Source organism: Tympanuchus pallidicinctus, unplaced genomic scaffold (genome assembly GCF_026119805.1).
Source record: "Tympanuchus pallidicinctus isolate F22 unplaced genomic scaffold, pur_lepc_1.0 scaffold4, whole genome shotgun sequence".
NCBI lineage: Eukaryota > Metazoa > Chordata > Aves > Galliformes > Phasianidae > Tympanuchus > Tympanuchus pallidicinctus.
The window spans coordinates 47,802,745-47,818,397 of record NW_026294758.1 but is presented as its reverse complement, the minus strand read 5'-3'; the positions used below and the strand labels follow the sequence as shown (position 1 = coordinate 47,818,397).

At 40.8% G+C, this 15,653-nt stretch overlaps 2 protein-coding genes across 2 annotated transcripts in view; one reads left to right on the top strand and one right to left on the bottom strand.

The window, feature by feature from the left end:
- Positions 1 to 2,658: 2,658 nt before the first annotated feature.
- Positions 2,659 to 15,530, bottom strand: LOC128089205 (translation initiation factor IF-2-like). Its single transcript, XM_052700335.1, has 6 exons — positions 15,312 to 15,530; positions 14,506 to 15,168; positions 12,297 to 12,405; positions 11,682 to 12,038; positions 6,146 to 6,246; positions 2,659 to 5,310 (listed from the first exon to the last, which is right to left on the bottom strand). The coding sequence occupies exons 1-4, from the start codon at positions 15,528 to 15,530 to the stop codon at positions 11,965 to 11,967; spliced, it is 1,065 nt and encodes a 354-aa protein (XP_052556295.1). The 3' UTR covers positions 2,659 to 5,310; positions 6,146 to 6,246; positions 11,682 to 11,964.
- The window catches only part of SMARCA2 (SWI/SNF related, matrix associated, actin dependent regulator of chromatin, subfamily a, member 2), a 105,241-nt gene continuing 105,069 nt past the window's right edge, over positions 15,482 to 15,653 (top strand). Inside the window, exon 1 of the mRNA XM_052700928.1 lies at positions 15,482 to 15,621. The gene's annotated coding sequence lies outside the window, so the exon portion shown is untranslated. The remainder of the gene's footprint in view (positions 15,622 to 15,653) is intronic.

The following is a 15,653-nucleotide window of genomic DNA, read 5'->3' as shown; positions in this document are numbered from 1 at the left end:
CTCACAGTAAAACATATATATGTATATATATTTACAACTTTTGAAGAAAATGGAATCACAGTGTCTGCACAAAATGTGAACCTCTTATGGTCAAACCACTTACATTCATTTAAATTAACAATTATTTGCAAGTCATTGTGACAGAACAGCAATGCCCTTATTTTATTGATTTATGACTTGACACCTCTTTAAGGACACCCAGAGTATAATGGACAACAAAAACTCTAAAGCAGTCTGAAGGGATAACTTTTGCCTGTAATCTAACTAATTAGGTGAAGAACTCAGAAATTTACAATTTCTCATAGCTTAGCTATGAATATTTAATACATAAATCTAGTTGATTTAATAAATAAATCCTGGAGGGTTCAAAAAGTTATGTGAGCACTGCTATATATTTGAATCATTTTTGACTTTTTGTAGCCAGCTTGCATTTCAAGCATACCTACCCTGTTTTTTTTATTTCAAATCAAAGTGAAGATTAAAACAGACAGGATTCAGTATTTCCTTTAAACTCCAACTATTTTCACTACTTGCATCATATTACCTGTGAATGTTTGAATTATGGGAAATTACAAGAATAGCTGAATATCTGGAATAAAGACGCCAGAAATAATTGATCAAGTAATTTTATTATGGAACAAAGATCAAATTACTTATAGAACTGATTATTGTACAGTGTTTGTAAAGTGAAACATCAAGATTGGCATCAGCTCCAACGTCGTTACGTAAGCTCAGTTCCTAAGATTATGTAGCATCTGTACCTTACAAGAAGATTGTGCTTTGGTTTAAGCTGTATAGAGACTACATTTTACACCAACCTGGTTTATAAAAAAATGAGAAACAACAGGCTCTCCCATATTTCTGCCAAGAAATAGTGGGAATTTTCCCAAGAATTTTTCCATTCAGTATCTGAGCGTGTTTACTAAACTAGAACAAAGGTGTTACTTGGAGAGATTGTGTCTTTCCTGTCAAGATCTCTCACTGTGTTATGATTTGTGGATAGACCAGAAGCATGTCTATGAACTACAAAGATAACCTGAAGTATCAGGGTTTTTTGTTTGTTTGTTTTTTGTTTTTTGCTTTTTTTTGTAGAGAAAACACAAGATAATGTTGTACAATCACGTGAATGAAAGAAAATATTGTACACATCCTGATTACTCTCTTGGAAGATATACTAATTTGAATGACACCAATTACCATTCTTTCTAATAGGTCAAATAAAATTTTAGCCTCATAGAAAAACGTATATGATGAATTTGTGGTATATATTCTTTAAATTCACTATATATCATTTCATTTTTTCAAAGGAATTAAGGCAAAAAACCCACAAACTATACTGCAGATTCTAATGCAGTGGTGAGAAAAACAACACAGCAAATCTTATTATTAGACCAGGCCTCAAGGATCCACATGGAAGGAAAAGGAGACAGTGCTGACTTTTCCTGAGATCAATGGGACTTCTCAGACACAGCTTTTCTGAAAACCAGATACTTGCTCTCCAAACTGTGGACAAAGAATTCCAAAGCCTTGTTTTAGAATCTACTTCAGACAATGGTGTCTTCTCTAGGGAGAACTGTTTTCCCTTCTGATGTGTATTTTTAATACTGAATCATACCAGCATCTACAGCCTCCCTGGGAAACCTGTTCCAATGTGTCACCACTCTCTGAGTGAAAATTTTTTTCCTACTATCTAAATTCAGTCTCCCTTGTCTTAGTTAAAACCACTCCCCCTTGTTCTGTCGCTGTCCACCCTCATGTAAACAGTTGTTCCCCCTCCTGTTCATACGCTCCCTTCAAGTTGAGGAAGGCCACAATGAGGTCTCTCTGCAGCCTTCTCCAGGCTAAACAAGCCCAGTTCCCCCAACCTTTCTTCACAGGAGAGGTGCTCCAGCCCTCTGACCATCTTAGTGGCCCTCCTCTGGACCCGCTCCAAGAGCTCCATGTCCTTCTTGTGCTGGGGGCCCCAGGCCTGGACGCAGTACTGCAGATGCGGAAAGAAGCCGGTCGGTCATGAGCATATCACTGCAGATCAGCCACAAAAAAAATGGTGCTGGGGCAAATGTTTATGAAATGAAAGATTTTGAAAATGAGTAATTATAAGTGAACAATTCATAAAAAATGATATTTTTAGCTTGAAAAATACATTCAGAAGTTACTTATTTTAGTAGAGAAAAGGCTACTTTCATTGAAATAACTGAGAAATTCTTGCACAAAACATAACATTTGCTTTATTTTATTTTAATTTGTCGAAATAATTCCAATATATACACTTTTTCATAAGAGGATATTTTAGGAAGGCTACATTTTTGCCTTTTTGTGTTTTTTTTTCTTTTTCTTTTTTTTTTTCCATACGGGGAATACATTTTAAGACATTGCAATCGAATGTGTTAAAATACAAAAAAAAAAGGCTGTTGGCATTGTTTTGTCTTTAGCATGCAAGCAATTTAAGCAACCTCAGAAATGCTTAGGAAATGGCACAAGATAAGTCTTCAGTAGACAGCAGTCTGTTACTGGATGATTTCACCCTAAGCATGAAGATATTTAAATATATTTTTTTCACATTACCTCTGAGCACACTGCTTTTCTGATAGATCTGCGGTTGAGTCTGCCATCAGTAAAAATCATTGCTGGAGCTGCTACGAGAGACACGCCAGACTCTTTGGAAAATTTTATTTATTTTGTTCTCTTGGCTTTGTAAGAGGCATTACAAGTATTAAAGCAGAGGAGTCATTAAGATTACAGTTGAGGAATGATTAATTATCTCCCCTCTGTCACCTCCACATATCTTCCCTCTGACCCGTTTCTCTCTTCTTTCCCTAGCGCTCTGTGGACCAGATTCTGATTGGTGACATCAGTGATGCTGAGATCAGAAATTGGCTCATCACTTCTATTTTTCCCTTGCCTTCCCTCTAATTTGCCTTTTTCTGTGCTTCTCTTCACAGACTCTTCACTGCAGCTCCCAGCACTTTGCAGGTATCCTTGACTACAGCTCTTATTCCCCAATCTCTGGCCAGCTGGAGCAGCTCCCTGGAATGATATAATCTAGATTGAAGGCAGGTGGCCAATCAGCAAATGAGCAACTTGTTGGCACACAACATAAGTGACTCAGCCACTATTTGGTCCCATCTTACTGTCTTAAATTTGGCCAAAAAATAGGTGTGGAGAGTGGACCTTGAAGAAGATGACTAGTGAAATGCATGAATCAAAAATAAAACCTGGCTTTTAAGAAACAAAATAAAGTCATAGTTCTTCCCAATCAACAACCTACCTGCAAGGCAAAACTAGCACAGACAGATGTTGTAGTGGATTTATATTGTGTTTTTAAGGTGGGACAAAAAGAGTTGCATTACGAAGTTCTATGATTAAATGGATGGCAGAATTTCCATGGGATGGAAAATCTTAACAAATCTTTAAAGCTGTTCATTGTACAATACTGTAGATGTAACATGAGGTTTGTATATGTATCCAATCCTGAGTAAGATCTAGGCACAAACAAATCAATATGCATGTCATTTGAACACATTTACAAAGCTCTACTTGTATTAGAAATCAAAGGACAATCTCCTGCAAACATTTCCACCCACATGAAGTTGCTGAACAAGTTGTTACAAGGATAAGTCACTGCTTATTTTCATTGCATTTTTTGGGAAAGCTCGATTTTCAGAAGAAATTTTTAGTACATGGAAACTGAATTGAAAACCAAAACTTTTTAAAGATGCCTGTCATCATTCATGTTGGAAATGTTGTCATAGAAGGCCTTGGAAATACCACTTCCAATTAACTTCCAGCAGTTAATTCATGCAGTTCAGGGAAAAGGAGATTTACCATGTCAACAGATTCAATACTTCCACTAGATAGACCACATAGGAGAAATACGCCATGAGCATACTGCATTAGGGTAATTGTAGGCCTTTGTGTTTTCAAAGTGGAGATCATCTGTCTTGCAAGAATTTGGGTGCTTGGCCAAATTACACTAGTGAAAAAAAGGTTCACAATTGTGGCATGCTGAGACAGAAGTTCTAACATCATTTGTCAACATAGCTCTGCATACTTGAAAAGAAGGGCAGTGTTAGGGATCTCAGCAGAAGTGTCTGTACAGTTTACAAACCCAGTTTAGCACCCAGAGCCAATCCATGCTGTTTTCTTTAACACAACACACAAAAGAAATGAACAAGAAAAATGTGGTGGTTGTGCGCAGTATAGTTCCAGTACCCTTTGGCAGGAATTCATTTGCTGTTATCTAAACTGGAAAGGAAATAATTTCCTAAGACAGACCTATATAAAATGTGTGTGCTTTCAGAAACAGACAAAGTTCTACCTGTGATGCCTCAACTCCCATTTGTACAATTATTTTTGTTTGCTTATTTTTTAAATCAGTGCTTTATTTTCCTAAGGGTCTCTGTCAAAGTCTGGTCAGACAGCGTGACATAAAAACCAGTATGCTTGAACCTGACTGATCTGTGTGATGCTCTAGTTCCTTGCAAGGCTCATGATAAATATCAGTCCTTTTCACAGCAGATTTTCTACTCACCAGTGCCTGTTAATAGTCAGAAAGGTTCTTGAGTAAAATGATCCCACAGTGTAAAAGAAACAATCCACCTACACATTGAATAACACTGCCTGGAAAATGACACTTTCTTAATGACTGAAATTTGAGATCTCTTGGCTGACTTTCCTCAGTTCAGCTTTAACCTCTCCAGTATCACAGAACTGGTAAAGTACTTGTTTCTTAAATTAATTATCACTGCCTTGACTGTAATAGAAAATAGTGTAGAAGTGTAAATAATCCAAGATAGTGTGTTAAGAGGGTGAGTTGTTTACAATCTCTTTGCAGTTTCCTTTATCCCTGAGATCATCCTTTATCCAGCTGTAGTCACAACAGCTTCTACATGAAGTTACTTACGCGGAATCTACCAAAAACACCTACCTGATGAAACATTGCATAGAAATGAGTTTTGAAGTACTACAACAGCTATCAGCAAAAGCTGCAGTAGCCATGAGGACGAAAAAGAACTGATTCAGTCAACTAGACTTCCCACTAGCTGCCAGGAGCCCCCATTTCACATTCCTTGGCCTGAATTTTCTCCCATGGATAAGTATTAACTCTGGGTTTTTTGTTTCTTGTTTTTTCATTTCCAGCATGGTGTCTCTCATTCTTACCTGCTCTTGTACTGTCTCCAGTCTTCACTCTCCTTTGTTCTTCCCTTGAAAATGCAGATCTCCATTCTTCTCCCAGACAGACTTTCATAACTAACTAGGAACAGAGAAGTCAGTGTCAGGTCTCAGGTTCATCTTTATATTCGAGAACAGCTACAAAACAAAAACAAACAAACGAAGAACAACAAACAAAACAGAAAATGGGTATTTAGAAGTAGCAACATTCTCTGCTGAGATCCTTAATTCTTCAGAAAAGTCAAATTGTAGCGAATTTGGTACGTAACAGGACAGGGAGAAGAGGATAGGTATGAATACATTAACAATGCTGATAGTGAAGCTGCATCTCAGAGAAACCCTGCCAGATTTTTCAGGGTAATGTAGTCCCATGCTCTGTGAGTGCTACTCTGTGGGTGCTGACTTCACAGCTGTACAACCCACTGCTCCACTGTATTTGGGTTATTCCTCAATAGTCCATGAGATTTTAACAACTTTGCCCATGAACTGAAACACGGCTGTGCTCCTAATATCTTATTGATATTACTCATTCACATGGTCCAATCTCTTCCATCCAGAAATCTTTAACTGACTATATGTACAGGTTTATGGGGCTCCTGTGTAGGCCAAATTTGCCAAGCATCGTGAACAGCTAGAAGTTTGTCCAACCATCTAATTTGTTTTTAAGTGGGTAATTTCTTTTTTATGTTTTGGATGGTTTCAGAATCAAATACAACAGTACTTTTAGGTTTAATGGCTTGGATCTATCCTGCATAAGGATTTCTGCAACATCTATGTTCTCAGGAGTTATTTGTGAAAGTCCTTCCTGTAGTGGATTCAGAGGCAGCAATGGTTGTGCATTTTCTTTCTTTTAGAATTGCTCCCAATATAATTCCTTCCAAGTGTCAAAGACCTAGCCTGTTTGAAGTCTTGCACTTTTACAGGATGCACTTTTGGCTCAGGAAAAGCAAGCAGCAGCTAAACAGCAGAATACCTGCTTTGCCTGTGCTGAGAAGACAGCAGTCAGCTTCCTTAGTGTCATCTGCAACCTGAACAGTCAGTTGATTTTACCTTCTACTTACATAACTGTGGCAGCTGAGGAAAAAGTTGAGGGATGTAAGGTGGTGGCAGAAACAAGCATTAGCAACAAGGCACTGAGTCCATTTCTACTACTGGCTATCTCCCACATAAACAGAAAAGGCAGCACGCTCAGTCCTGTCTAAGCAGCATGCTTTGTATAGGAAAGTAGCTGGAAGCAGCAGTGTAGCTGAATGCAGGAAGAAGATGGAGAGGATAGAGATACCTGTAATCACAGATTACATCCATTTTTTCCCCTTGCAAGAACGTTTATCACCAACAATCAAACAGAAGGAGGGAGTTATGATTACAAATCCTAATTTATTAATTAACAATAATGCACCACTTCTGTGATTTTTGTTTATTAATCTTTTTAAGAGCAAACAAAATGTTTACTGTCATGCAGGAAAATGATTGCTTTGCAAGAGATTTCTAGAAATTTCCAGTCTTTTATGTCTGTTTCAGGCTTTATGTAACTACATCTCAATTACACTGTCACTAGACTTCTTTATTTTCTTGTTACTCCCCTTAAGAGTAGGCCGTATTAGCATATTTTCTTGTAAATGGTGCTGCTTTAGTTTTCTTGTTCCAGGGGCTCTTTTAAACAACAGCTAATACTAGTTTCCACTTGTCTTTTAAATGTGATCTTTTTTTGTTACAGAGGGGATAGTTATTTGCCCACTTTTGCTCAGACCACTTCTATCTACCCACTCATAAACTTGTCTTCTTCCTTGCTAATGGTTCATAGAGGATCCAGTCTAAACAGAGTTTCAGAAACTCAAAGCAAAATGTGGTGTTTTATGTTTTTTTAAATCCTTCTTATTGAGTTAACCATGAAGCTTAGTACAGTTATGTACCTGTGCTGCATGGCAGTCTACATACCACAGATTGCAGCATGTAGCATTAACTATTGCTAGCATACATGAACTGAAACTTCAGCATGCATACAGCATCCATACTTTTCATAAAATATGAGTTGCATCTGTGTGCAATAATGTGTGATAATTTGTTCACAGTGCCAAGCCCTGTGAAAAGGCTGATGGCAACAGAGGCAAATGGTGCACAGCCACAGTCCTTAATGTTATCATGAGTGTTTATCAGAGTAAATGGTGGCAATACTGTGGGACAGGAACACATCCCTGATATTCCCACAAAAATCCATTTATTTTGCTAAATAGGATGTAAAAGAAAAGGCCAGTAAGTAATACAGATAACTATTTTATATTAACTGGAATTAGCAAGTCCCCTAGATTTAGTTCTGTATGACAGACACTTCTCCACTGTTCCTTGATCGTCTATTTTCATTGATACTTTCATGTTGTAACTTGAACAACCAAAACATGAGGTTTTATACTTAACTAATTTTTCCTAAGTATTAGCATGTCAAGATTTTGTGGCCTCCTTCTTTGTAATATCTTGCAGTAATAGTTTTCAAGTGTTTTCATGTCCTTTGAAAGTCTTTATGGCATCAATAACTGCCTCAGATAACAAAGAACAACTGAATCTTTCCCTAATTTTGGGAATGGCCTCCCATTTACAGATCTATGTCATTGCTCTTAAGAGATCATTCTGTGTATATTTTAGAGCAAAAAAGTCCCCATTAAACCCATTTGACAGAGAAGCTCTAGGTAATTTTAGGAAGTGGTAGAATTACCAGAAATACATAAGAGCTGAGTAACTGCAACAGTTTTATACAGAGTATGGAAAGTGAAAGAAAGAAAATCCTTTCTGTTTCTTGATAGTTTTTAACAGAGTATTTGAAAACTATAGGTAACTGGCTTGTCACCAGAACTTAAATCCTGACTATCTTTATCAGGAATTAGCTATTTTCAGGCTACTCAATATAAGTATCAGTTCTGTTCCTTCATTCACACGTGAAAGAACAAACACATAAATAAATAAATAAAGCTTAAAAAGATATTTTTTTTTCCCTCATTAAAATATAGTTTGGATGACTCTCTGTTTCAGGAACAAAGCATAAAGCTTTCTTTGAGATAGTTAGGAGTTTTCAGACTAGTAGAAGCCTTGAAGTCTAATAAGTTCATGTTTTGAATGTGATAACACTCTCCCGCATTCTATCTGGGGGTTAAAGAGTGCTTGGAAAGAGATGTAGGGTTCTGACTCATAGGTATTGCAGTACACTGCTGCAGCAGTTAAAGACATTACAAACACAGGCTGTTCCATCTTCTGCTAGCCACGGCAATGGAGTGTCCCAGCCACCACAATGTACAGTTTCTTCATCAGATTTTATTTCCAGTTCAACAAAAGAGCAGGGTGACTTTGTGAAATGGGCAGTGACAGTATCTTTTTTCTTTTTTCAGTTTCTCTTTTTCAGGCAACACTCTTTAGTGTTCTCTTAAATCAATACTTTTTACTATTTACTATTGAAACACACATTCACTCATTTTTTAAAACATCAATATACACATTCAGTTCCATGCTATACCTCCTCAGCTGGGAACTTATTTAAGCCCATCAGCATATGGCCAGATGCCTAACCAGCCCTAACAACAAGCTCCTCTTCCACATCGTTGCAAGACCAATGCAAAAGCCTGTTCCACATCCCCACAAATTGACAGAGCTCCATGGTAGAATTCACCACTTCACAGCTTTGGCTCAAAAGCAGTGCCATATCTGCACTTTAGCTATAATGATTGCCACTAGAGTAGTGGAGTCCAACCTCCACCAGTAGTTTATGAACACTTTAAGAATGAGGTAGACAAGCCTCAAGAACATGCTGTTTTCTCCTGACTCCACCACACCAAAGGTTAGTAATATGGCTGATGGGAGTGGGAAAGAAAGATTGCCAACAAGTTAGTGTAGTACTAAAACATCCTGTGTGAATCAAATAGAATTGGGGTCTGAGATGTGCTACACAACAGCTGTCATAAGAGTGGTATTTGTACAATCAGAAGATCTCAGTAGTTTCTCACAGAAGGTATCTAGCAAAACTGTAAGTACAGTCTTCACTGCTGAGTCCCATCTATGGACAGCCTTTTCAATATTCATATGTCATTTCAAGAATTAATAAATGCAGTGTTTTCCAAAGTATGAAGACAACATGTAGGCTACAGCTGTTTTGAGAACAAACTGCATAGCTTGATGTCCTTAGCTATCTCAGTTGTATAACATAATGTTTGTTGCACAAGACAAACTGGACAGTAAAAATACCTTACCTTGAAGCTTCTAAGCACATCATAATGACTTATGCAACTAAGTGACTCAAGGAGATTAAAATGTCTTGCAATAAAATAGTGCTCCACAAGTTTGAGTCTAGCAAGCTTACAGGCCAGTGAAGAGGATTGCTAAGGGTGAACAGGCTCTAATTCATGAAGAAAGCAAGAAAATGCAGCAACGAACACAAACCCCACAAAACATGGTAAGTTAAGAGAATTTACCTGCGATAGATTAGGAACAAGTATACAGTTGATCAACTTATTAAAGACTCTATAAACAGCACACAGATCTTTTTATTATAGAGATATCTTTGATTTGTTGAAAATATATGGATTTAAGGCTTTAACTGATTTACTAATCACTTATATGAATTATTATGGATGGATGTCCCTTTCTATATTCAGCAATTTTCATAAAATCATATAATATTGTGAGCTAGAAGGGACTCACGAGGATCAACTACAATCTGCCTCCACTCAGGATCACCCAAAATTCAAACCATGTGTCTGATGGCATTGTCAAAACACTTCCTGAGCCCTGGCAACTTGGGTCTGTGATCACTATTCTGGGGAGCCTGCGCCAGCGCTTGACCGCCTTCTTAGTGAATAACATTTTTCTAATCACAAAATGATGTAGGGATTGGAAGGAATCTCTGGAAATCACCTAGACCAAATACTGATAAAGCAGATTTCCTAGAGAAGGTTGCACAGGAAAGATCTCTAATAATTTCCATAGAAGGAGATTCCACAACCTGACCCTTCCCTGATACAGCTCCATGCCATTCTCTCAGGTCCTGTCACTGTCAACACAGAGCTGGATTTCCTATGATGAGCTGCAGCTGCCATGAGGCCTTCCCTCAGCCTGCTCAGCTCGGGGCTGAGAACACCCAGAGACCTCAGTTGCTCCTCATCTTGCCCTTCAGATATTTCTCAATGTCCATAGCCTTCCTTCTCTAATAGCTTTATATCTGTAGTGTTCATCTACGGATGCTCTGTATATAGTCCCATGGTGAATGACTTATTTTGACTTTAACATCAACTCAGCGAAGATAAAAAGCCAACTATTCTTACAGCCTACCCAGAGTGTGAACATTAAATTAGGAGTTGACAATGCCAGTATATTTTAGCTGAAATCAAGCCCCATACCTTACCCTCACGTACCCTCATTACCAAGCAACCATATTTCATTTCCATGCATCTGATATCACAGAATGGTTTTTGTAGGGCCTTCAAGATGAAACTAGTTTCAAAACTTGTGCTATGGGCAGGGACACTTCCCACTAGATCAGGCTGTCCAGATGCCCATACAGCGTAGGCCTGAGCCTCCAAAGATGGGATATCCACAGCTTCTCTGGGCAATCTGATCCAGTACCTCAGAACCCTTATTGTGAAGAATTTCTTGCTGACATCAAATCTAAATCTAGCCTGTTTTAGATTAAAGCTTTTATCTCTTGTCCTATCGCTACATGCCTTTGTAAAGTTCCTCTCCATCTTTGTTTTGGGTGAACATTTGTTACTGGAAGACTGATGCTCGCTGAGTGTTTCTAGAGACCAACAAATGGATGTTAGCACAGTGAGGCAGTGGGTGGTGTGTTTCAGTAGCAGTGGCAACAGTGACAGTGGCTCTCCTCTCCTGGTGCAGATTTTTGTAAGCACAGCATGCAGGCTCTTGTTCATTGTTAGTGAAAAAACACAGCTAATGGTGGCAAACTACGTTGAAAAATAGTGTTTTGTAGCTGAGAATTTGCACTATCAAATGGTGTTATTGTGCTCTTTGTATCTGTCTTAGTTTCCGTGGGAATAAATAAGTGGCATTACTTTCGGAGCAATCAATATATGTAACAGTGTCTTATCCAGAATTTTTGTGAAAGTCACCCCTTCAAAAGACTATTGCCTAAACTCATTTATTTCTTACCTATATATATACCATGAAGTATAATATATACCATGAAGTAGAACAGAACCTGTAATAAATGAAATGTCCTCTACGTTTTCTTTTTATCTTAATTAAATTGAATCACCCAAATAATCATAATCACACATTGTTTATTTTTTCCAGTACAGTACATTCACAGCCTTTGCTGCTTACATGATAAATATTCTCCTGTGTTAATTTTCCTTATGTGCTCCCCCACTGCACTGCGATTTGCACAGTTCTACAAGTGGGAACACTACAGTAAGCACTTTACCTTGTACTCAGAGACAAGCACCAGCTTGTCAATTCAATAAAATCAAGTACAAAATAAAACACTTGCATGAACACAAAACTTGGACTACCTGGGTAGGAAGCAAAATGCTAACTTCTAGAAGAAGCAAGGAAATGCACAGGATCAACTCCATTTGCCTCTGCTTTTCCGTAGAGTAAGAAAGAAAATGAAGCAATGGAATTGGGTAGACCATAAAACAAACACAAATGTAGTACCACTCACACACAGACAAACCAATTGTTTTGGAATGCACTCATAAACACTCCTTAGACAAACTAAATAATTATTCCCCTCTATTTGTTCTCCACTGTTTAGCTTTGAGAAGATCTCAGCTGAATATTATCTTCTGGACATCACATACAAATAAACACACCTTGAGAGTTTAAAGCAAATGAAGATACTTTGAAAGATACTCTCTCTTCTAAACCTATGAGGAAAGTCGAGGAAAATTTATATCTTCAGGAGAAAAAAAAAAAACAAAGACGAAGGGAAAAATGGTCAGACATACCAAACACATTCATGAAAGTTAATTTAGAATTGAAAATATAAATTAAATAACTATTACCTCTTCCACAGGAGCAAGAAAAATTCTAGTCATATCTAATTAATTGCTTTGTTGTCAATTATATCAGGCTATGATGTGCCATTTTTAATGGAATCTGTCACACTCATCCATATTATGTACCACAGATCAATACATGGGTAGGTAGAATATCCTTCCTTCTAAGTTTCACGTGCTTCAGCAATAAGAAGTACTGTCTCCAATACATAATGGACAAGACATAAGAAGACTTCTGCAGAAAGTACAAGTAAAAGAGACACTTTCCAGGGTTTCTTATATCAATAATTTACTTAATCATCACAGGGTTTGCGTTGACTCCTTAGCAGAAAGGAGAAAGGGGGTGGGGAGGGAGTGGAAGGTAAAGAAAAAAAAATAAAAGGCTGCTGCTTCTCTTTGGTGTAAGCCAGGCACATGAACTATCTTGATGTGTAACATCAGACATTCCCTTATTGCAGAAAACCCATGGAGGCCAGTCTGAGGTCCCCAGATGATGATGATCTAAATGACTTCACCATATGGCAAGAAATATCTCATCTTTACCCCATTTTCACCTTTCAAAACTTCCATTAAAGTTCAAGCATGTAAATAGGCCTTTCCTCTAGGCGTTTTGAGGTAAATACTCTCTACCAAAACAGCAATCAACATTATCAGAAACTATCAGACATCTATTTTCTTAAAGTAAGTCTTCACTTGCTCACTTAAGGCTTCCCTGGGTATTTTAAAAAATAATAATCCATTGTTGTTAATTGCATAGAAACCTGAGCATGTAGCCACCTCCATGGAATGTCATAGCTTTAACTCATTTTCACTATCCATCTAACCTTAGCAGCTGGACTTTGCTGAGGACTGAGGCACTAAAATAAACAAACAAACAAGCCCCTGATTTCTGCCATTTCTGCTGCAATGGCTGTAACTTGTGGCAGAGAACTATCAACACAATTTGTTGCAGCAAGGCTTTTTTCTGAGGTAGTGGTAGGCAAGCTGCAACTGTAACTGCAGCTCCCTGATGGCTATCATTTGCCCTCACATTTTTAAGTTTTGCTAAGACAAATTAATCAGTGGGAAACTAATTAATATTTTCATTTTGCTATTCATTAAGCTTCTCCCACTCAAGTCTCATGCACAAAACTGTTATCGATCCTATCAATTTCACTAAGTATTTTTAGATTAGTTGAATGTCCTTTCTTTGATCCTGACAAAAAAAATAAATCCAAACTCTCAGTCGGGTTTAATCAGATTAATTCATACTTTACCAAAGAGCAAGTGGAAAAAGTTTGACATTAACAATATACCCACTCATCTGAAGCTTAGCTGTTCCAAACAGAGGCAAGAAAATTGGCTGCAGTGCCCTCCTAAAATAAAGGTAATTGTTTATTAAACATAGGTACACTTATCTCAAAGCCTAATTTTGCATTTCTTCTTTATTTTCTGTATCCTTTCTTGCAAACAAACAAAAAACAAGAACAAAAAAAACAACCAATCAAAAAAAAAAAAAACCAAAAACCCACAAAAACTGGCTTGAGCTGGTTTGTAATCGTTTGAATACTGCCAAGTTAAAGAGCTGGCATACTGTGCTACATAGCACAGAAGCTTCCACTCCATTGTTTGGTGTTTGCTTTCCATTTTGGACACATGGAAAAAGCGCAGGGCCTGCAGATTAACCCTGGGAATTGATAAAAACAAACATCCAAAGAATCTGCCCACCAGACACCTGTTTATAGTTACGGTAAGATGAAAATGAAAGGAAAGAGGAAGAATCCTTTCATTTGTGTTAGAATCAACTCCCAAGAACGCGAGCTATGATTCCAAGACGCTGGACTGCAACTTAGAAAGCGAGTTTAAACTTAAGTCTCACATCACTGGTGGATCACAGTTTTAAGTAGCGATTGTGGACACTTGTATACACAGATTTGAAAGCTTTTCCATTTCTTTCATTTTCTCCATGTCGCTCACAAAAAGAGTGATGAACTGAGAACAGCACCTTCCCTAGTTGTTTTATTGGACACTCAGCGCTTCCCGGCGTTACCACCAATTGTCTGACAGTTATCTAACGGCATTTTGGCAGTGAATTCGAGCAACAATCAAGACGAAGCTAAGGATCGAGCGGCCACACGTCGGAAGACACATAACAGACCTTAGCACTGCATCGGTAAGTTATAACCGGGTAGTTACCGCTCACATTCCACCAGCAATAAAGGTCCAAAGCAGCCGCAGAACAACACCCGCCGGTGCTCCGGGTCCTTACACCCGGTCACTTACTCCAACAGCGCAGCATCACGTTAAACGCAGGCGAGTGAGGGGAGCGGCAGGCTTTCCTTCACCTTAAACTGACCTCTCGCAAAGCGTGCGGCCCGCAGGACAGGCACACCACCTGCAGAGCAGCAGGCTCCTTCCTCGTGACGGGGTTAGGACCGCGCGCATCGCCCCACTCTGCCTGCCGGCGTGCTCGTGTCTGAGCAGCCCGTGACGGCCTGTTCAGAGCGCGGCCCCGCGGCGCCGTTACATAAACAGCGGTACCTTCCGCCAACAGCACCGGCGACGCGCCGCCTCCCGTGGGTACGCGGCCGGGATCGGATAAAGCCCCTCCGGCCCGGGAAGCGGGCGGCGTGCCGAGCGCAGCGCAACGGCGCCATTTACCCGCCCGCACTGCGCCGTCACCGATCTGCAGCCGCTCCTCGCGGCCTCCCGTTGGCACGGGGCTCCGGCGGGGCGCGGCGCCGCGGCGGGACGGGGGGCGGCCGCCCCGAATGTTGTCGGCCGCCTCCTCGCCGCGCCACGGCCGCGGCCCCGAAGTTTCGTTAACGCCTTTCCGCGAGTTTTTTTGTTTGTGCGTGCGTCCCTTTCCGCAGGCAGGTGTCCCGCGGCGCACGCCGCCAGGTGCGGGACGCCCCGCCGCCCGCCGCCCTCCGCTCGGCTCCTCCCCGCTCCGCCCCGCGGCGGCGGGCCGGCCCAGGCAGGCCGTGGGGCAGCATCGCGCTTCCAGCACCTTCTCCACCTATCCCCGCGCCGCCCGCCGGCGCCTCCTCACGGAGGTGGCCCCAGGCCCGCGCTCCGCTCCGCGCGGGCGGGCCGGGAGGCGGCGCGGCGGAGTCTGGCGGCGGCTCGGCTGTCGCGGACGGAGCAGGGCGCATTCCGCACCCTCCGCTCCACGGTCTCCCGGATGAGCGACGGGGCAGCGGCCAATAGGGGCGCCTCTTCAGCGCGGAGGGGCGGGCAGTCCCCGCCGGCGGACCAATGGGAACGGCGCTTCCTGAGCCGCGGCGGCGGCGGCGTCGGCGCGGGGAGGTGGCGGAGGGGGGCCGTGGGCGGGGCCGGAGTTTGGGAAGCGGAGGGAATGGCTGTCACCGGTGAAGTCATGCTCGGCGCCTAGCCTCTCTCCGGCCCCGCTCCGCTGCTCGCCCAGAGGCAGCGGCGCGACACCCGGTGCGGTGCTCCGCCCGAGCGGAAGGTAAACGCGCCTCGCCCCCCGGGGCCCCGCGC

Coding starts and splice junctions, on each gene's coding strand:
- LOC128089205 (XM_052700335.1), bottom strand. CDS start 15,530: ATGACTTCACCGGTGACAGCCATTCCCTCCGCTTCCCAAACTCCGGCC. Junction 15,169..15,311: donor GGGAGACCGTGGAGCGGAGG/GTGCGGAATGCG, acceptor GCGCGGGGATAG/GTGGAGAAGGTGCTGGAAGC. Junction 12,039..12,296: donor TACCCATGTATTGATCTGTG/GTACATAATATG, acceptor CTTTCCTCATAG/GTTTAGAAGAGAGAGTATCT.